At 41.0% G+C, this 21,384-nt stretch overlaps 1 protein-coding gene across 5 annotated transcripts in view; it reads right to left on the bottom strand.

Annotated features, from left to right (window-relative positions):
* The window catches only part of CEP104 (centrosomal protein 104), a 59,818-nt gene that overhangs the window by 9,657 nt on the left and 28,777 nt on the right, over positions 1 to 21,384 (bottom strand). For all 5 annotated transcript variants that reach the window (XM_056795954.1, XM_007492075.3, XM_007492076.3 and 2 more), the window contains exons 8-18: positions 21,044 to 21,199; positions 20,303 to 20,521; positions 18,222 to 18,413; positions 16,798 to 16,965; positions 15,252 to 15,425; positions 6,687 to 6,863; positions 5,780 to 5,983; positions 4,901 to 5,014; positions 2,636 to 2,672; positions 2,291 to 2,372; positions 603 to 711 (exon numbers count right to left, since the gene is read on the bottom strand). In XM_056795954.1, coding sequence (XP_056651932.1) covers positions 603 to 711; positions 2,291 to 2,372; positions 2,636 to 2,672; positions 4,901 to 5,014; positions 5,780 to 5,983; positions 6,687 to 6,863; positions 15,252 to 15,425; positions 16,798 to 16,965; positions 18,222 to 18,413; positions 20,303 to 20,521; positions 21,044 to 21,199 — 1,632 coding nt within the window. The remainder of the gene's footprint in view (positions 1 to 602; positions 712 to 2,290; positions 2,373 to 2,635; positions 2,673 to 4,900; positions 5,015 to 5,779; positions 5,984 to 6,686; positions 6,864 to 15,251; positions 15,426 to 16,797; positions 16,966 to 18,221; positions 18,414 to 20,302; positions 20,522 to 21,043; positions 21,200 to 21,384) is intronic.

Here is a 21,384-nt window from a genome sequence, read left to right as displayed (position 1 = left end):
GGCAGCTATAGGTGAATTGGACTTTATAATCCTTTTTATTATGTTTAATTAACCTTGGAATAATATTTATTGGCCGCTACTCAACAAACAGCTGAGTTTAGTTCTATTAGGGAAGAGGAATAAGGTCTAGGTTTGCCATTTACCCAAATGAACATTTTTTAAAACTGAAGCTAAAGCATGTGAAGAAAATTTCAGAGTGCAAAATGGAAAGAGCAACGAATTTGGAGTAAGGGGCATAAATAGAGACAGGTGCAAAACTGTGGGCTGGTAGTTATGACTTGTGTAACCCTGGGCAAGTCACTTCATCTCTTGGGACTTCAGTTTCCTTATCTGTAAAACTGGACAAGATGGACTTCTTATAAGGTCTCCATCAATTCTAAATCTATAACCCAAGGATGCTTGCACTCCTTTTCTTTCTCCATCAGTGAATGGTTGGATTAATAATTAATAAAACAGATTATTTTTCCTAAGGATTTCTTTCTTGTTAAATGCAGCTTTAGTTCCTTTTCTGCCTTTTTTTTGGTGTCTTCTCAAAAACTGTGCCTGAATTGTGCTAAGACTACTTTACTAGGATTGGAAGTGGCGTCAGAATAATGCATGACCTGTTTGCAGTGTTCACATCTTGTCAACATAGGACAATGCTTCCAGTAATGGAGATCTAAGCCTTCTTCTGTGAACGAGTCATCTCTTTCCCCACAAAAGATGCAAAGACTAGAATGAAACAGGAAAAGAAACATGGATGCAAATATTTGGTATATTAACATTCATCTAATCCTACTCTTACTTTTCCTAAATTTAATAATTCAGTATAACAAAAATCTCTTAAGTGACTTCGGTGTATAAGACACTGTGCTGTAAAGCCCCTCAAGGAGTTCAGATTCCACTAGGCAGATATCAAACATACGTAGATAATTGAACACATCATGATTTGTCGAGGGAGTCAGCATTAGTGAGTAGGGGTTACAGGAGGGGGCACTTGGCCAGTCGTGGACAAAGAGAAGCCACAGCTGAGGAGGTACCACACACCAAGGTGAAGGAGCTGAGGCATGGCAGAGAATCTTCCATATGGGAAGCACCCAGTAGTCCAGTTTGGAATAGAAGAATAAATGGAGAGTAATATGAAATATGGCTAGAAAGGAAGGAAGGACTATGGAAGGCCTTGAATATCAGGTTAAGGAAGTTTGTATTCCAGTCAATAAACACTAAGTGCTTACTATGTGCCAGGCACATAAAGTCAAAAGATAGTCCCTGCCCGCAAGGAGCTTACAGTCCTAGGGTCCTAGGGTCACTAAACACTAAAGAGTTTATTTTGTTTTACACTAGGGGAGTGATGTGGCCAGATCTGAACTTTGTTTTGACCCTGGAGGATGTATTGTAGTGCAGAGACTAGAGGTGGGAGGGCCAGCTAGGAAGTGATGACCACAGTTCAGATGAGAAGTGATGAAGGGCTGACCCAGGGGGCTGGCTATCTAGGAATATGGATGTGGGAAGTATTGAGGAAACCGAGTCAAAAACATCTGGCAGCAAGCCTAGAGCTAAGGGAAAGCCCTCTGCTATCCAGCAATGGCCTCTTTATGGCCTTGATTTGTACACAGAAGTTGCAAGATGTTGTCCTTTACTGGAGTTATAGAAGCATCTGGGATTCCAAGAAGAGAATTCCCCTGCTGGGGTGGGACATAGGAGTTGAACTCAATAGCCTTTGAGGTTCCTTCCAAATCAGTTTTTAGGATTACAGAAGGGAAGGGTGAAACATATGAGTTCTAATAATGTCTGCATGACCTTGGGCAAGTCATTTGACTTCTGAAATAACTGAGTCAATTAATTTATAAAAAGGGGTCAAGACTTCCTCAGGGTTGTTCTAAAACTTTTTAGACATTCAAGTACCCTGGCCAAGTGAGCCATTGTGAGTGTGTAGATTGGTGGATCAGAAGAGAAATCTTATGTCACTGGAAGGGTGTAAATGAGACCCTAATTTCTACTCTGGACTTTAGATTTTACTCTGGCCATTTTGTTTTCAGAAACTATTCTGCAACTTAACCATTTTGAATTTCTGATAGCAACTCTCTGACCATTTGTTATGGAGAAGGAAGAAATAAAAGGGTCCTGCCTTGTCAACTGTTGATACTTACTGATTAAAGGAGATAATTTTTCTGTTTCTTTTGACTGTTAAATATAGGTTCAACAAACAAAACAATTACAACTAAGGGGAATTTTTTTACAGCCTGTTTCTGTCATCACTGTTGTTGCATCCTATGTACTCCAAAAGAGAACTATCCATGACTTTACTCACTAATCCAAATAATTTGCAACGGAGGCATGATCATCGGGAACGTCTGGAGGATTAGAGTGAATTGCTTTCTTTCTGGGATCATCTGCAGAAATGAGCAAAAGAAAAGAAACAAGTAATTTAAGTAAAGAGATTTCATTTCTAATATTTCTTTTCAAAACTAGTTATTAACAGTTCTTTTGGAAATATTCTCTAACAATGTTCCTGACATGCAACATGCATAGGACCTATGGGTTAGAAAGAGGGCATCTCATGGAATTTTGAAATGGATAAAACAAACGTGATGTCGTTCAATGGCCTTGTTCAAGAATATTTCCTCTGTACAGGGGTTACGTGGTTTCCACACACCTTGGTTCTTCATCTTTCCCATGTCACTTTCTTTTTCCTAAGATACAAAAACAGAGAGGTCAAAGTTTGTTGACTAAACATGAGGTTACATGAAGGACCTTTTAATGATGAGCCAGCCTAGGCTCCTGTCAAAGGGACATGTTTAGGTTTTGGTCTGGGTACGGTTCATATATTTTGAGAAACAAAATAGAACAAAAACATTATTTGTATCAGAGGTAAGCAACCTACAGTAAAATGAGCTAATTTTTAAGTGGCCTGTTCTCTTAAACCTTTCCCATGTCTTCTCTCTCTTTCTTTTTCTAGTTCCTTTTTACTTCTCTGTTGCATGAATTTGTCAGTGACTTCAATGGACAATGATTGTGAATCCTATTTGCAACAGGTGGAGCTAAAGGTAATCTTATTCAAGGGAATATGACAGAAAAATAAAAAAAAACAATTACTCAGTTATACACTGCCCAATTTAAAAAAAAGAGAGAACTATATATAGAGAGATATAGTGATTAGGTTCATGTACTTCCCAACCTTAACCCCAAATCCAACCATTAATCAATTTAAAAGAAATTGGAAATCCTGAAAATATCAATAAAATGGAAAGAACATTGAATTATTATTCAATAAATTCAATAAATAAGATAAGGAGCTAGTTTTATGAAAAATAAATAAAATACATAATGCACTGGTTAATTTGATTAAAAAAAAGAAAGAAGAAAACCAAATTACCAGTATCAAAAAAAGAAAAAGGTAAAATCACAACCAATGAAGAATAAATGAAAGCAATTATTGGGAGTGATTTTGCCCAATTATATGTCAATAAGACGGGTCAATCTAAGTGAAATAGATGAATATTTATAAAAACTGTCCAGATTAACAACAGATGGACTACTTAGAAAACCCCATCACTGAAAAAAATAACTGAACAAACCATCAAAGGATTCCTTAAAATAAAGACTCCAGGGCCAGGTGGATTCACAAATGAATTCTATAAAACTTCAGAGAACAATGAACACCAACAGTACACAAATTATTTGAAAAAACAGAGGAAAAAGGAATTCTTCCCAATTCTTTTTTATGCTACAAATATGGTATTGAAACCTAAACCAGGAAGAGCTAAAAAAAGGAAGGAAACTATAGACCAATCTCCCTAATGAATATTGATGCAAAATTTTTAAATAAAATACTAACAAGGAGATTACAGCATTATCTCACAAGAACCATGACCAGACAGGTTATAGCCTGGAATGCAGGAATGGCTCAATATTAGGAAATCTAACAGCATAACTGGCCATATCAATAACAAAACCAAAATAAATATGATTATTTCAATAGATTCAGAAAAAAACCTTTGATAAATATAATACCCATTCCTTATAAGAAGATTAGAAAACACTGGAATAAAGGGAGCTTTCCTTAAAGTGATAAATGAGCATCTATCTAAAACCATTAGCAAGTTTTCTCTGAAGTGGCAATAAATTAGAATTCTTCCCAATAGGATTGGGGTCTGTAATACTAGACTAAGTAGCATTTGATCCCATCTATTACACAAATGCTGCTGGATCTCTTAGGTACGATTTCCGTTATCTCGCACAATTAGAAAAATTTATTCTGAACTTTTCAATATGGACTTAAATAAAATCTTAGTATTCAAATTGGTTTTGACATTTTTGTGGGAGGAGAAATATTCTCTGGATTATGCAAAAGAGTAGCTCTAGGCATTACTAATCCTTTAGGAAGAGGATAATTTATCTCATCTCACACATAAAGTCACAGTAGGTTTCTCTCTGAAAATTTACAACTTGTGTCAGCTATTGAGTAGAGAGCTAGGCTTGGAGAAGGAAGATCCTGGGTTCAAATCTAGATTCAGATACTTCCTAGCTGGGTGACCCTAGACAAGTCACTTAACCTCCATTGCCTTGTCCTTACCACTCTTTTGCCTTGGAACCAATACCCAGTATTTACTCTAAGATGAAGGTAAAAGAAAACTTACAATTCAAACTCTAATCTCTGAGCTGGACAACTAGACTATTTCCCAAATTGTTTTTATTATTATGTATTAATATATTATATATTTTATTATTATGAGAAGTGTTTATTTTAATGTATCTCATAAAAAAGAAAAAGAAAATCTGAGACTAAAGAGAATCAAAGACTGCTGTCTAACTCACATGGCCATGTGAAGAGTAAAGGATGGGCAGGTGTGTGTGAAGTATAACTAGGTGGTCAGGGCTGAGTGGCCACCTCATTTTAAGCCATTAAGGATGTACTGACCTTCTCGAACTGAGCTTCTGCCTGCATCTCTCTCAATGCTGCCAGCTGTACCTGCAGAACTTTAACTTCTTCTTTCTTTTGCTTTTCTGCTTCTTCTGTTGCTTTTCTTTGAGCCTATTTAAAAAATCCCATTCAAGAGTTTTTCAGTGTTGTCTCAGAAACCAGGATGCAATTACTACATATAAAAATATATTCCACTGGTATAACCTATACCAGATTATTGACTTCCTCAGGGAGGAGGAGGGGGAGAGGGAAGGAGAGAATCTGAATCTGAAGTGTCAGAAAACAACTCTCAAAAATGGTTTCTATGTGTTCTTACTGTTTCTAATTTCAGAGTTTATATAATATTCACTTAGACAAATGATGCATTCAGAGAAAAAATTTTAAAGAAAGACTTGTGCGTGTCCACCTTCAGAGGAAGAACTGAGTAGAAATAAGCAAGACAGTTTTATATACACATTTATCGTTTTGTCAAATGATGCCTTTTCTAGTGTGGAGAGGGGAGGGAGGGAGTTACCTAGGAATTTTAATATAATAAATAAATAAACAAAATAAAGCTGAATAGAGGGTACACAGAAAGTTTATATTGTGGCATTTGGAGCACCCGGTATAGTAGTGTGTGTATATATATATATATATATATATGTATATATATATATATATATATATATATATATATATATATATATATATGTAATATCAAGTGTTCAATATATATTTGTTTTATAGAAAAATATATAAAATGGCTAATGTCACATATGGACTTTGACATAGTTCCTTATCTATTTTTTTCCAGTTGTAGATTCATGCTCCTGTTATTTATTTATTTATTTTTTGTAATTGGAAGACTAGGCAGTGATCTCTAAAACTGATCCTGACCTCCATAGTCATTGTAGTTCCGCCATCGATTTTTGCAAATCCCTCAAAAAGTGTCTTATAGAGAATATTCTTGCGAGCGTTGCCATCATCTGCAGGTAGGTACTCTAGAATTAGGGTCCGATGTTTCTTATACATGTCCAAAATAATTTTAATAGCAATTTCTCGTATTTCAAAGATTCTGTGCTCCAGAGCACTCACTGAAAACTAGAAACAGAGTACATGTTCAGATGGAAGGGACATTTCAGGTTCTCATCCCCTGGGCTGTCTGTTTCAAGAGTTTTTGAGCTGGCTCCCCTACACCCACACTCTTGTTTTCCTCCCAACTATCTGCATTACATTGCTGGTAAAAACATGGCCTTGCACATCAATTCCCTCTTCAAGCCTCTCAAATGGCTCCCCACAGACTATAAGGGACTATCATCATATCTCTTCAGTTTGACATTCAAGGTCCTTCATAATGGGATCCCAATTTACCCGTGTCTCCAATATTATTTCCTACTTCTGCTTGACACAAAACTGAAGCAAACTCATTATTCCCTGAAAATTCCACATGCACTCCCAAATCTATGCCTCTGCTTATACCATTCTCTCTTCTTGCATCCCTTTTTCTTTCAACTTATCTGTATCCTATCTCAATTAATTGCTATCTCCAATTTGAGGCCTTCCCACTTCCTTTTCCCTAACCTCCCATGTATCTCAATCTACAATAATCATTCCTCTTTCCTCTTAGGAATTTCTAGGGCACTTTTTGGTTAATTACAACCAGCTGTTGTAAGCTACCTTGTCCAGTTATTACTTTTTTAATAAAAAAATAATTAATATTTTGAGGGATTCATGTCTGGGAAAGAGATTGACCTCTGAGGTTTCTTTTGATTAAATAAACCATTCAAATGGCAGCAGTTCTTACCCGCATAACATTATCCACAGTAAATCCAGAATTTTCAGTCCCCAGGTCTTTTAACAAACGTGCTAGTAAGTCTGTTTGACTCATTGCTAGATGAGTCGAAGAATTCTGTTTTAATGGTTGAATTAAATGAACTGGAATAATTTGCAGAGGCTTAATTTCCTTACACAAAGCCAATTCCTACAAAAGAAGGACATAATTCATTATCTACTAGGAAATCTTAGCTGTGATTTTATATCAGTTTAGAAGAATTTTTATGATATACCACCCAATAAACATCAGAAAAATAGGAAATTGTTTGTAAGGAAATCAGCTGGTTATGGTCTAGAAGTTCATTATTAATTATTCAATTAAATAAATCAAAACCCTAAGTGTAGTAACTGACCTGATCATTTGAGGATTTATTTTATACTTTAGGGTATCAGGAAATATGAATAATTAATAGAAAATTTAGGATTTTTTTGTTCCTATCATTAATTGTTCTCATTATAAAATAGATTTGATAAATGTTAATAAATTTAAATAATAGCAGCTTTGTTGTTAGTATTCTTACCATTAGATGTTTGATGCCAGTGAGGGGGTGTGACTATGTGAATTAATAAGATTACTAACAGGATGAGTAAAATTAAAAGTATTAGTTATGAATGAACATGGATAAAAACTTAAGTCTTATTATTTATGACACATATTTATATTTATAATAATCATTATTTTGTAGAGAAAGAAAATTTATTTCAGTATTGGTTTATCAAGGGCTCACTCTAGGCAAGGTATTTTGTTAGGCACTGGGCTTACGGAGATGAAAAACCAAGCTGGCCCTGGGACTTCTTAACTGACGAATAATTAAACAATTGTAGTACTAGTATGAAAGCGATCAGAGAGGGAGGAGAGATTCAAAGGTGAGAAAATCACTTCTTGCTTGGGATCAGGGAAGGCAGAATTTGAATCATGAATGAAAAGAATTTCAACAGACAGAAACTAGGGGATGCTTCATTCTTTTTTTTTTTTAAACCCCTACCTTCTGTCTTGGAGTCAATACTGTGTATTGGCTCCAAGGCAGAAGGGTGGTAAGGGCTAGGCAATGGGGGTCAAGTGACTTGCCCAGGGTCACCCAGCTGGGAAGTGTCTGTGGCCAGATTTGAATCTAGGACCTCCCGTCTCTAGGCCTGGCTCTCAATCCACTGAGCTACCCAACTGCCCCCTGGGATGCTTCATTCTTAGAATGAAGGTAGATGATGCAAGGGAAGAGAGGATGAGGAGAGATCAAATGATGGCAAGAAGAGCTTGATGTGTCTGAAGTATTAGTATATGCCAAGGAGTATGCTGTAAAGCAGCCAGGCTGGGGTAGGAAAACCTTGGGGACCAAGCACATGAAGAATATATGTTTTATTTACTAGGCAATGGGAAGCCCAGGAAGGTCTTCGAGCAGGGGCATGCCATGATTAAGATGAAGTGTCAGAAGAATTGTCGTGGCATGGATGGTCTGAAGACAGGAGAAACTGAAAGCAAGGAGCTTATGCAGGAGGCTGTTCTAAGAGCTAAGGAGGGACTACTTTAGGGTGCTAGCAGTGGGAATAGAATAGTGGGGTGTATGGGGTGCTCAGGGAGGGGTAGTATCTCTGGTATGGAGGGCTTGTCCTGCCCTCTTAGGGCAGCTCTCCAGCCTCTGACTCCCACCTGACACCCAGCTCTCACTTGTAGCTCCCAGTAGCTGCTAGCATGTGGCAGCGGCCACACCCCGGGCAACGGCTTCGACAGGCCGGCCAAACCTTGTGAGGGTAGCCATCAGGTCCTTGACCCCTGGTGAACCAGGGCTTTGCTCACCCAGCATGTGAAGACTGCTTTGGCTGAACAGACGGAAGAAACCAATAAGAAGGTTCAACGGCTGAGAAGGCGACGCAGCAAAGCACTGTGGAGTGCTTAGGGCGTGTTGGAGCACAAAGGACAACATGGCCATCCAATGCAGCTGAGGAAGTCTCCAGGTGTAACGACTTTTCGTGCCACTGGACCCAGGCTTCCAACACCGAGAGAGTGGGACTGTCTCTGTGCATCGGCTTTTCCACTTAAATCTCCTTCACGCACAAGTGTCTTTGTGCACACTCATCTATCCTGACCCCGTCCACCCTCTTCAAGACCTGCGGCGATGGGGGAGTGGCGACACAACAGGTGGAGGTGACCACTGGCAGTTGTAGTCACGATCCTGCACGTAGGTGGCCCACGGACCAGTGGTTGTTCGGCCCTGTGGGCAGCAGGGACATTCAGCAGCATCCTGGGGGACTGAGCAGCCCTCTCTAGGACAGCACTGCTCACCCTAATCAAGGGAGGGGACTAGAAAAGGTGTCCCAAACATTGCCTGCCCTACAAACACCCGGTCAGCATACCGCGGCTGTCAGGTCATCCCCTTTAAGTGGTCGAAATCAAAGAAAAAATACAAAGAAACTCCTACTAGGAGCATGGAACATCAGAACATTACTTGACAGAGAGAATACCCCAAGACCTGAGAGAAGAACAGCTCTAATCAGTAAAGAACTGGCGCGATATAACATCGACATCGCAGCCTTAAATGAAACAAGCTTACCAGAAGAGGAATCACTCAGCGAACCCACCACTGGATACACCTTCTTCTGGAAAGGTAGAGCCCCAAATGAAGACAGAATCCATGGTGTTGGCCTGGCCATCAAGACTAGTTTGCTCAAACAGCTGCCAGACTTGCCTGTGGGCATCAGCGAGAGGCTCATGAAGATCCGTTTGCCTCTCAGCAAAGACCAGTATGCCACAATCATCAGCGCATATGCCCCAACACTGACCAGCACAGAGGAGACCATCGAGCAGTTCTACTCTGACCTGCACTCCGTGCCCACAAATGACAAGCTGATACTACTGGGAGACTTCAACGCCCGCATTGGCCAGGACCATGAAAGATGGAAAGGAGTGCTCGGCAAACATGGTGTGGGCAAAATGAACAACAATGGCCTACTGCTACTCAGCAAATGCTCAGAGTTCGAACTCACCATCACAAACACTGTGTTCAGAATGGCGAACAAATATAAAACAACATGGATGCACCCAAGATCAAAACAGTGGCATCTCATTGACTACATCATTGTACGCCGGCGAGACATCCAGGATGTAAAGATCACCAGAGCCATGACAGGAGCTGAATGCTGGACAGACCACCGATTGGTTAGAGTGACTCTTCAAATGCGCATTGTGCCTCAACATCCAAAAGTTGCCCAGACAGTTTGCGCATTTTACAACGTGAGTCGTCTTAGAGATCCATCTTATTTGCAAACATTCCAGTCCTGCCTGGACAACAAGCTGTCTGCCAAGGGACCACTCACTGGAAGCTCAACCGAGAAATGGAACCAGTTCAGAGATGCAGTGAAGGAAACATCAAAGGCAGTCCTAGGCCCAAAACAACGCAACCACCAGGACTGGTTCAACGAGAACAACACTGCTATTGAAGACCTATTGAGCAAGAACAACAAAGCCTTTATGGAGTGGCAAAATAACCCAAACTCTGCTCCTAAAAAGGACAGATTCAAGTCTCTCCAAGCCACGGTGCAGCGTGAAATCAGGAAGATGCAAGACCTATGGTGGGAAAAAAAAGGCAGAAGAAATCCCGCAGTTTGCTGATATGAAAAACTACAAACAATTTTTCAGTGCCCTCAAGACTGTCTATGGGCCATTAAAACCCACCACCACTCCCTTGCTATCCTCTGACGGTGACACTCTCATAAAAGATAAAAAAGGCATCAGCAACAGGTGGAAAGAACACTTCAGTCAGCTTCTCAACCGACCCTCTTTAGTCGACCAAAGCGCCCTTGACCAGATCCCCCAAAACCGCTCCATTGAACAACTTGACGTCCCTCCTTCAATAGAGGAAGTCCAAAAAGCCATTAAACAAATGAGTGCAGGCAAGGCACCCGATAAAGATGGGATCCCAACCGAGGTGTACAAGGCCTTAAATGGAAAGGCGCTCCAGGCATTCCACATAGTACTGACCAGCATATGGGAAGAGGATGGGAAGAGGAAGACATGCCCCCAGAACTCAGAGATGCCTCTATCGTAGCCCTATACAAGAACAAAGGCTCACGAGCAGCCTGTGACAACTACAGAGGCATCTCACTACTCTCCACTGCCGGAAAGATCCTCGCCCATGTTATACTCAACAGACTCCTGTCATCTGTTTCAGAGCAGAACCTGCCTGAATCACAATGTGGCTTCCGACCAGATCGCAGCATCATTGACATGGTCTTCACGGTGAGGCAAATGCAGGAAAAATGCCTTGAGCAGAACCTGAGTCTCTACATTGTCTTCATAGACCTGACAAAGGTGTTTGACACAGTGAACAGGGACGCATTTTAGCAAGCTTGGTTGCCCAGCAAAATTCGTCAAACTGATCCAGCTCTTTCATGTCGACATGACAGGGGAAGTCACATCTGGTGGAGAGACTTCCGATCGCTTCAACATCTCCAATGGCGTGAAACAAGGCTGTGTCCTCGCTCCGGTACTATTCAATCTATTTTTCACCCAGGTATTACGACATGCTGTGATGGATCTAGACCTGGGCGTCTACATCAAATACCGGCTGGATGGCTCACTATTCGACCTTCATCACCTGACTGCAAAAACAAAGACAACAGAGAGACTCATCCTGGAAGCTCTCTTCGCAGATGACTGTGCTCTCATGGCCCACCAAGAAAATCATCTCCAAACCATTGTGGACCGGTTCTCCACTGCAACAAAATTGTTTGGCCTGACTATCAGCCTCAGCAAAACAGAGGTGCTGTTCCAACCTGCACCAGGGAGGCCAACGAACCAGCCGTGCATTACAATTGATGGCACGCAGCTTTCTAATGTCAACACTTTCAAGTACCTGGGCAGCACCATCACCAACGACGGGTCCCTAGACCACGAGATTAATGCCAGGATCCAAAAGGCCAGCCAGGCACTCGGGCGGCTGCGCTGCAAAGTCCTCCAACACAGCAGTGTAAGCACTGCGACGAAGCTCAAAGTGTACAACGCAGCGGTCCTCAGCTCACTCCTGTACGGTTGTGAGACATGGACACTGTACGGGAAGCACATGAAACAGCTGGAGCAATTCCACCAACGCTCCCTCCGGTCAATAATGAGGATCCAATGGCAGGACCGAATCACCAACCAGGAAGTCCTCGACAGAGCCAACTCCACCAGCATCGAAGTCCTGGTCCTCCAAACCCAGCTACGATGGTCTGGACACGTCATCTGCATGGACCCACAGCGAATACCAAGACAGGTATTCTATGGTGAACTGTCAGCTGGACTCAGGAAACAAGGCCGACCAAAGAAAAGATTCAAGGATCAGCTAAAGTCCAACTTGAAGTGGGCTGGCATGACACCAAAGCAACTAGAACTCGCTGCCTCTGACAGAAGCAGCTGGCGAACCCACATTCACCATGCCGCCATCACCTTTGAAGATGAGCGACGTCGACGTCTTGCCGCTGCGCATGAACGCCAACACCAGGCCACAGCCGCACCTCCCGTAACAACTGGCGTCCCATGCCCCATGTGCCACAAACTCTGCACCTCAGCCTTTGGACTCCAAAGCCACATGAGGGTACACCGTAGATGAAACTGCACAAAGACAATTGTCATTCTCAGTCACTGAGAGACTACCACTACTACTACTAGTGGGAATAGAAAGAATGGGAAGGACTAAAGAGATACGATGGAAGGAGAAACAGAACAACTTGGTAACTGACTGGATGTGGAAGGTGAAGTAGAGAAGAGAATCAAGAATAACAGGCTTCAAGTCCAAAGGACCAGAAGAAGGATGTGCTGTTACCAGAAATAGGGAACTTGAAGAGGACATTTGTGCTCTACATTAGGCTATTTTTAATGAAGAGTTTTAAAAATTGATGATTTCCAAAAAATCAGTGCTAAACTTTACTCTCCTTTTGTGTTTTTGGCTACAAGAACACATGGGTTATTTTTCTCCTCCTTTTAAGTGGATGTTACATGGCCTGATTTTAAAGCAATAACTATCTTCACAATTCCTTTCAAGTAGATAATTGAAAACCTATTCTCTAAAAGTTAGATTGCTCTAAGAAAACTTACAACTTTGGAACAAAACTAACAAGGTTCCACAATTTTCTTAATAATAAATCAAAAAGCCCATGTCAAAAAATATTTTTTCCCTTTGCCCAAAGGCTGGATATGTGCCACAGTAAATAATCAACAGTCAATGACTCAAGGGATGCCCTCCCGGGAATGTGCTTAAACCTTGTGTACACAAGAGGGGCTGCTCCATTTTCTCACCTTCTGTGGAGAAAACAGTCTGTAATCCTCCAGTATTTGGGTAGAAATCATTCTCAGTCAGTATGAAAACAAGCAATGCACTGTATGACTGGATTGACTATCTGACTGATCATATGTTTCCCTCCTCCTCTCTCTCTTCCTCTCCCTAACCCCTCCCCCCGGTCTCTGTCTTTCTCTCTCTCCCCCTTACTTTCCATCTTGGACTCTATGTTTTTGGTTCCAAGGCAGGAGAAGTTAGGACTAGGCAAGCAAGGTTAAGTGACTTGCCAAGGGTCACACAGCTAGGAAGTGTCTGAAGTCAAATTTGAATCCAGGACCTCTTATCTCTGGGCCTGGCCCTTTATCTACTGAGCCCCCATGTGTTTTATTTCCAATCCAGTTTTCCCTGAGGCTTTGAGACTGCTAATGGGACTGGACCAAAATAGATAATTTGAGGAAAATGAGGACATTTTTGTGCCATTAAGAATCTACAGACTCTGTCAAAATCACAGTTACTTCTGTGCCTGTGTCTTCACCCTGTTTTTTTTTTCCCAGAAACATAATATTTATTTAACATCTTTAGATCTTCTCTGCTTGGCAGACGGATGATGGATTTTTTATATCTTTATTGACAATGACAAATTTTTTTTTCCATTCCTGGCTGATATTTACAAGGTCAACAGTAAATGTAATTCATATTTTGACAACAGTCAATAGCATTAACCAGTTTCAGTAAGACAGTTATTAAAATAATGGCTCACATTTCCATGACCTTCAATGTGTGTGCCACCCTTAGCTCTAAAAAATTTTTTACAGGTCCTAGATGACAGGACATCGCACAGTAGAGATTTTACCTATTTATTTAAATTTTCCCCAGCAATAAATCTGGAATACTTGGGCAGCCTAGTGCATACAACTTTTGGTTTAATGCTGGTGAAAAATAAGGTTTGTTTTACAAAGTCCACATCTTTTCATCTAATAAACATTCTCAGCAAAGGTTTATTTAAAGGTTTATTTCTATTAAGACAGAGAAGACTATATAATGCCAAAGTTGCAAGAGCCCTTTAGGAACCTTAGCTCAGAAGAGCCAATCTAGCATGAGAAAAAAGTATGAAAATAATTTTTTAATCATTAAGAACTGTGTCTCTTAACTGGTCAAACTGAATGTAAATCTAGTATAATTTCAAGGATAAAAACCAAAGAGATTCCTTGTAAAGTATGTGAATTTATCACAAATGTTAGAAAGATAACATGGGGGACAAACCTCTTAGTACAGTTTTCTTAATAAAACTTAAAAAAAAAAAACTCCCATCCTCCTACTGTTTAGAAAACAAATCTATTGGGGCAGCTGGGTGGCTCAGTGGATTGAGAGCCAGGCCTAGAGATGGGAGGTCCTGGGTTCAAATCTGGCCTCAGACACTTCCTAGGTGAGTGACCCTGGACAAGTCACTTAACTCCCATTGCCTCACCCTTACCACTCTTCTGCCTTGGAATCAATACTTAGTATTGATTCTAAGATGGGAGGTAAAGGTTTTAAAAAAAAAATCTTTTTATAGTGTTCAAAATGGTCTGCTTAAAGTAACCAAAACATCAATTATTTTTCTAATTTTTCAGTTAAGGAAAAAGAGTATGCAGAAGTGACTGAGCAAAGCATCTTATTATTCTCTAAGCTCACATTTATTATTTTTAATAAAATGACAAAAGTTAAAATGGCATATTTAGGAGTAATACTCCCAATAAACTCATATTTCACAAATATACTCTAATTGTTCTTAGCCCAAGATAACTGCAAAGAAAAATCATTAGTAATTATTCGTATAGACTATAGGTAAAGAAATTACCCCATTTTTACTAATTACATTTCCCACGTGCCACAAGCAAATCTAGCAGAAATGTTTGAGAGTGCTCATTTAAAGAGGTCCATTGCCGTGACTTTCTTGTGGCACGTCACCTGCTAGAAGGTGCTTTTTGGTCCAGATCCGATTTTGAGGCTGAATTATGCCCCTAACTTAGCGGGACTGAGCTGCCTGGAGCACTGAGAGGTTAAGCGACTTCCCCAGGCCTCACTGCCCGCCCTGCTTTTGTAAGCAGGCCTCACCTCTTCCACATTTTTGCTTCTCCACCCAGCACGCCTGGCTGGCGATGGGAGGCCCCAGTGCGGGCTGCACATCCCATTCCCACTGATGTGAAAACAAGCGCCAGTCTGTGCCAGCACGCAGCTGCTCCTGGAGAAGGCCCAGAGCGGGCTGTCGGAGCCATCTGCCCTGGGCCACACAAGGGGACTTTTACCTGAATAAAGTTCGATGCTATGATGCGGAGGCGAGCAGAGGAGTCCCCGGTTCTGGTCAGCAGGTTGGGGAGGGTCTTCTCCACAGTGACGGTGGTTTCTGGCTTGCCAAGCTTGTGTTTAGGAATGTATTGTGTGATAATCATTTTTAATAATTTCAGTGATGTCTGAAAGACCTTTGTAAAACAACAACCAGAGACATGTACGTCAGCTCCTGCACTAGCAAGCCCGGCATCCAGCCATCTAGGAGTTTGCTTCCATTCTACAAGTGGGTGCTAAGTCCTGTGCTGGGCCCTGGGGAGGCAGAGACCAAAAGGAGGCCGCGGCCCTCCGGGGGCCTCTGTCCATTGGGAGAAGGCGGGGAGCCCAGGTCCATGGGAAAGTCAACATCAAGATTTGTGTACAAAACAAAATTCAAGTAACGGGAGGCATGGGCAGGAGAGCCCTAACAATAACAAGGAGAACCAGGAAAGGTCTTTGGAGGTGGCAGCACTGAGGTAGTGCCTCGAGCTCTAAGAGGGGAGAGGGACACCATTCCACACATAGAGCGACCTAGGCAAAGGCATGGAGATGGGAAATGGAATGTGAGATTTAGCATCTGCAGCAAATAGAAATCATTTGAGTAAAAGCTACAGACTGTCCAGAGGGTTGAAAAGGTCACACTCGGGGACTCAAACCGTCCTCTTCCTTCTTAAATCCCTCAATCTTTTCCCTTGATCAGCTACGAGAACACTCCTTTTGTGAGGCTTCATAACGGATGGTGAACCCTTGTGGGCACAGGGATCTGGCCACTCATTGGGCCCACCTGGACTTGGAAGAGTTTCAGCGCTATCTTGAAAGGCCTTTCAGATTGCTCAGGTTTCATGGAAATGAAATACAAGCGGAGGGACAGCTGGCTGGCACGGTGGGTAGAGAGCCAGGCCTAGAGACAGGAGGGCCTGGGGGCAAATCTGGCCTCAGACACTTCCTAGCTGGGTGAGCCTGGGCTCTTACCGCTCTTCTATCTTAAAAATGATACTAAGACAGAAGGTAAGAGTTTTAAAAAAACCAAGTTGACCATCATGCTGTTATGCAGGACCCAAATTTTTGTAAATTATTAAATGCGACGTGCTTTAGGCAGTCTAGAGACTAGAGACAAACTATTTTGATGATGTTGTCCAACTCAAGATTTAAAAGGACTTCAGGAAAGTAATCTGTCAGTCTTTTTACCCACAATTATGGAACATTAGTATGCATCTATTCTTCTTTCTTTTTAAAAAACCTTTACTTTCTGTCTTAGTATCAGTTCTAAGGCAAAAGAGCAGTTAGGGCTCGGCTTTGGGAGTAAGTGACTTGCCTGGGAAGGGTCCAAGGCCACATTGGAACCCAGGACCTCCCATTTCTAGGCCTGGCTTTCTGTCCATTGGGGTAACTCTTAATTATGTCATTACTCTCAGGCCAAGAACTATCCATTTACATACTGTTCAATCTGGTCTGGTGCCTATTTTGCAGTTACACTGAGAATAAGGATGCCATATTTGCATAGCGTGAGCAAGTTCAGTTACTCACTGAAGGTACGAGGTCTTTGATGGCTCTTCTTATCAGAAAAATAGCAGCTCTGAGCAGGTTCTTCAGATCTTCCTTTGGGGTCCCGACAGGTGTTGCCATTAATCTGTTATACAATGAAAGCAATGCATCTTCTCGATATGACCAGGTCTTCGAATAAGCTCCAGCAACCTAATGCAAAGAGAAATTCTCATTTTTTAATATAAAATGAAAAACTAAAATGGTTGGTTATATTTGTAGATATTGTTTGAAGTTCCTTTTATTTATTAAAAAATAAATTATATATAAATTATGAAATATAAATATAATAATAAAATATAAATACAATATAAAATTAAAATATTAAGAGTAGGAGGTTTAAAAATAAATGAATGAAGCATCTAAAGCCTAGGAATAACAATCATGGAATTACTACAGGATAAATATATATATGTATATGTACTCTGAAGAAAAGAAATGTGAAACAGGAAAAATGATAAATGAAAAGCTTTGCTAGTAAAAAAAAAAATTAGTTTGTCATACTGAATGGACAGTATTAAAAGCTCCATCAAGAGGTGTATTTTAGAAAACAGCAACCTACAAAAATCCAAGAAGACTATTTCTTTTTTTTTCAATTTATACTACTTTATTTCTAATTATATATTATATTCTATATACAAATATATGCCCAAGTATATATACATGCATATATATACACACACGTGTATATATCTGTATATGTATATATAGAGAGACAAATGTATACATAAACACGTATATGTATACATCCAAATAAGGATCCACTTCCCTATGCATGAACTATAACAAAGATTTTTAAAGTAGAAAAGAAAAAGTTCAACAAAGTCAACCAAAATGTCAACTGTGTCTTGACAGTATATGTTCCATTACAATATCACAGTCTCAAGAAGACTATTTCTTTTTTTTTCTTTTTCTTTAAATCCTTACCTTCTGTCTTGGAGTCAATACTGTGTATTGGCTCCAAGGCAGAAGAGTAGTAAGGGCTAGGCAATGGGGGTTAAGTGACTTGCCCAGGGTCACACAGCTGGGAAGTGTCTGAGGCCAGATTTGAACCTAGGACCTCCCGTCTCTAGGCCTGGCTCTCTATCCACTGAACCACCCAGCTGCCCCCAAGAAGACTATTTCTAAAGGGAGAATGCCTTGCTTTTAATAGTTTTTCTTTCTCTGGGTGATATGACTATAATCAACACTTTCACTACTAGAACAGCTAACATTAAAAACAAATAGGTATTCATTTTGAACAGAATGTTCACATATAAATTCTTAAATTTTAGTTTCAGCATCAGATAATTTCATGTACTTTACAGTGAAAACACTACTATTGATGAGGGGATTTCACAAGTCAGGTTAACATTCAGATGACTAAGATAAAGCTTTACAAGCACTTTCTCTCTCTCTTTTTTTTTTACCAGAGTTTCTCCCAGCACGTCTATGGTCGAACTGGCTTCTCTTAGTGCTTTCTCAGTTAAGGGCTCTGGCTCTCCTGCAGTGCTGCCTTTTGGAACCAGATCTTCTTCAACCTTCTCGGGCTCTACATACACTTCTCCTTGTTGTTTAAGAACAGCTGGAAGGGGTCTTTCATCATAAGGCAATAAATCAACCTGAAAGTGAATGAAAAGAAAATGATTTTAAACACCTCATATCCTTTGATCTCTTGCTTGGAGGTTTCTTCTCTACTCCCTCACCCTCGGATTTCGTGCTCTCTAAATAATCTGAAGGATCATTCCTTTTAAGCCACATCTGATATATGACATAGCGATATTATTAGAACAATTTATTCATATGACTTGACTCAGAAAAAAATAGACAATGGCTTTATGTCCCTAACGCTGTCTACGGGTAAGAAAGGTGGTATAAATTCTTCCGGAGTTACTAGAAGTATATGTTCAACAAGTTCACCAAAGTGGTGTCAAAGTAAAACCTAGCTGACATCAGCAAAGTCTCCATTCTTTTCTTGGTAATGTCAAGCTATGTCTAAGCTTGGGGATAAACAGCAATCATGAAGTTTATAAGCATATTCATTCACTTGCTGGCCTAAAGTGCCCATTTGAAAAAGAAAACCAGAGGCTAAACAGACAGCTTTCAGTTTCATTAAATGAAGTACGTATTTACTTTTTAAACCTTCACCTTCTACCTTAGAACAGGTACTAAGTCCTGATTCCAAGGCAGAAGAGTGGTGAGGGCTAGGCAATGGGGATTAAGTGTCTTGCCCAGCCAGGCTCACACAGCTGGGAAGTGTTTTAAGGCCAACTTTGAATCCCAGGCCTCCTGACCTCAGGCCTGGCACTCTATCCCTGCGCTACCTAGCTGTCCCATATAAAGGACTTTAATATTCAGAGTATATGTATATATACATATTTAATATGCTAATGATTTAATACAGAAACACTTTGCTGGCTCATGTTTTCAAATTCATTTCTCTTTATAAAACAAATCTGACATTTGTTTACATCAAATGCAAATACTATTTATAATGTGGATTTAATGAGAAATATTGTCATGGTTAGAGTAAAAGACAGCTCTTGGGATGACAAATTTAAGGCCGAAAGGACTGAAAATTGGCTAATCCACCTCCATCATTTTATGGGTGAGAAAATGGAGGCTTTAGAGAAATACAGCGACTTGCCCAGGCCACCCAGGCAGTCATAGCAGAGCAGGATCATCTATCTACAAGTCAGAGCTCTTTCTTCTACATAAGTAAAAATTATTTTTTAAAAAAACTCTTAACTTCTCTCCTAGTATCAATTCTTTTTTCCTTTTTTTAAAAAAAAATTATGTATTAATAGAATTGATTTCCAGGAATCTCAGTCCCTCTCTCTCCTACGTCATAGAAGGCATCATCTGGCCAACAGATATCCATATAATGTCTTTTGTGTTTACTTTATTCAGTTCATTCTCTGGAGGTGAATGTTCACACGTTATCCTTCAAATTATACCTGTAGCTGTATATTGTTCTCTTGGTTCTACCATTTCACTCTTCATTATCTCATGGAGTTCTTTCTAAGATTTTAAAAAATTAATCTGCTTATCTATCACTATTACATTTCCTAATTGATAGACATTCTTTCAATTTTCCTGGAATCAGTTCTAAGACAGAATAGCTGCCCGGGCTAGGAAGTGGGGGTTAAGTGCCTTGCCCAGGGTCACACAGCCAGAAACTATCTGAGGCCAGATTTGAACCCAGGACCTCTGGCTTCAGGCCTGGTGCTCTATCCTCTCTACTACCTAGTTGCCCCAATATAGGTTAATATTAAAGAGTATAGAGAAGTTCACAAAGAAATCCGAAGAGGTGAACATGAAAGATAATCCTTGTTTTGGACTTGACCAGGAGAAAAGCTTCTGCTTCAGAGCACCCACTGGCCCTGGCCTGGCACACGTTCACGTGTAACATGGACTAAATGGGACGGGCTTGAAAGCAGGGGGCCGGGTGGGGTGGGGAGGGTCCTGTGGCTCCCTGGAGTTGGGATGGGTCCGGCTTCGAGCTACTCACATTGATCTTTGTAAGAGAATCTGAGGCTGGGAGTGGCGGTCCCATTGCGGCTTGCAGTTTAACATTCAGAGGACTGTGAAGCTGAGCCTTGGCAGGTTCCGCGCAGGGTTTCTCTCCTGCTTGCTCTTCACGGTGCAGCAGTGACTGTGAAGATTTCTGCGGGCGAGGGCTGTTAGAATGGACTATAGGTGCCAGAGGCAAATCGAAAGGCTTTCGAATCTACCAAGAGAAACAGGAAAATGTGACGTTTTTCTCTTCATTGCCTAACAACTGGAGGATTCACTGGCCAGAGCAGCTGAGACCAAAGCCTCCGCTACCCAAAGCACGCTAAGGGCCAGGTGTTTCTGCACTAAGGATGCCATACGCTATTCCAGGGGTGTCCTCACGGTGCTGGCTGTACACACGGCAGCTCATAGGACTATAAACTCATTAATCTGATGAAACCAGAAGCTTTTTATAAGCACAGGCCTGGGGATTACTTAGAGGGGCCTTCTAGTTTTGATTTTAGTTGTCTGTGAGCCTCTCTGACCCTCCCCTCCCACCCAGGGTAGCCGGCTCAAGGCTAGGAACCCTGTGTGTTAGGCATCTCTCTCTGGCTTCACAGAGCTGTAAGCATGCCAGGTGAATGAATGAAGGCCTTGTTAAACATTTGTGTTAAAATCTGTTTCAAGACTGTGACCTCCATCTGTGTAACGCCTGCTCTGGAAATCTCGACGGGCCCGATTTGTCGTTCGGGCTCACCATCTGGGAATCCAGGAGATCGTGAAGCTCCAGCTGCTGGTACACCTTGGTGCGATACTGCTCCATCTGCTGCTTCTTCTCTTTGGCCAGGTCATAGTCTTCTCTCTCCACAGCACAACGCTTTTCCACATCATACCTGCCCAGGCGCTCCCCAACCTGAAGACAGAACGTTCACTTTTCATTTCAAGTTTCAATTCAGTGAAGAGGCTGAGGCTATCCCTCTGCAAATACTGCCTCACCCTGCAAGCCAGGGGGTTTTACTATTAAAAGCCCTCTAAGTCATCTAAATTTCACCTTTAATTTGCATTGAACCCATCCTTCCTTCTGATAACCAGAACCAC

This window comes from Monodelphis domestica, chromosome 4 (assembly GCF_027887165.1).
Source record: "Monodelphis domestica isolate mMonDom1 chromosome 4, mMonDom1.pri, whole genome shotgun sequence".
Taxonomy (NCBI): domain Eukaryota; kingdom Metazoa; phylum Chordata; class Mammalia; order Didelphimorphia; family Didelphidae; genus Monodelphis; species Monodelphis domestica.
Note: the sequence above shows the minus strand (reverse complement) of the source record. Positions and strands in the feature narration are given on the sequence as shown.